The sequence below is a fragment of the Eimeria mitis genome, genomic scaffold (genome assembly GCF_000499745.2).
Source record: "Eimeria mitis Houghton genomic scaffold, Emh_scaff477, whole genome shotgun sequence".
NCBI lineage: Eukaryota > Apicomplexa > Conoidasida > Eucoccidiorida > Eimeriidae > Eimeria > Eimeria mitis.
Window position 1 is genome coordinate 17,165 of NW_013573069.1, and position 605 is coordinate 17,769.

A 605-nucleotide genomic window follows, 5' to 3' on the forward strand; every position below is an offset into this window, starting at 1 on the left:
GAGACAGAGAGAGACAGATAAGTATATATACACAGGCAAAAGAGGAGACAGGAGACAGAGAGACACAGGTAAGTAGATATACACGGGCAAAAGGAGACAGGAGACAGAGAGAGGGACAGGTGAGTAGATAGATATACACAGGCAAAAGGAGACAGGAGACAGAGACACCACGTGTACACACAAAGAGACCCTGGGGGCCCCTCTGTCTGTCTCCCCCTGAAGGGCCCAAAGAAGGAGACAGTGAAGGGGCCCCCCAGTAGTAGCAGGAGAGTAGCAGCAGCGAGCTTGCGGGTTCGCTTTAGGGTTTAGGGTTTAGGGTTTAGGGTTTAGGTGTTGTGTAGAGAGGAAGATGCAGCGAAGCAGCAGCTGTCTCCTTTTTGTTGTTGCGGTGTCTGGTGAGCTTGTTTGGGGTGTATAGGCGGCTGCTGCTGCTGCAGCAGCGAGAGTCTCCTTACTCTGTGTAAGCAACAAACTATACTAACAACCACACAAAAAATATATTATAAACCCTAAACCCTAAACCCTAAACCCTAAGCCCTAAACCCTAGAGCCAACGAGCACCGCTTCACCTGGGGGGCCCCAGCAGGGGTACAGGAGGGGCTGAG

General features: G+C 51.4%; 1 protein-coding gene across 1 annotated transcript in view; it reads left to right on the top strand.

Annotated features, from left to right (window-relative positions):
• Positions 1 to 605, top strand: part of EMH_0013600 (uncharacterized protein) — a gene marked incomplete at both ends in the record, with an annotated part of 2,988 nt that overhangs the window by 334 nt on the left and 2,049 nt on the right. The window contains one exon of the mRNA XM_013499867.1: positions 344 to 395. Coding sequence (XP_013355321.1) covers positions 344 to 395 — 52 coding nt within the window. The remainder of the gene's footprint in view (positions 1 to 343; positions 396 to 605) is intronic.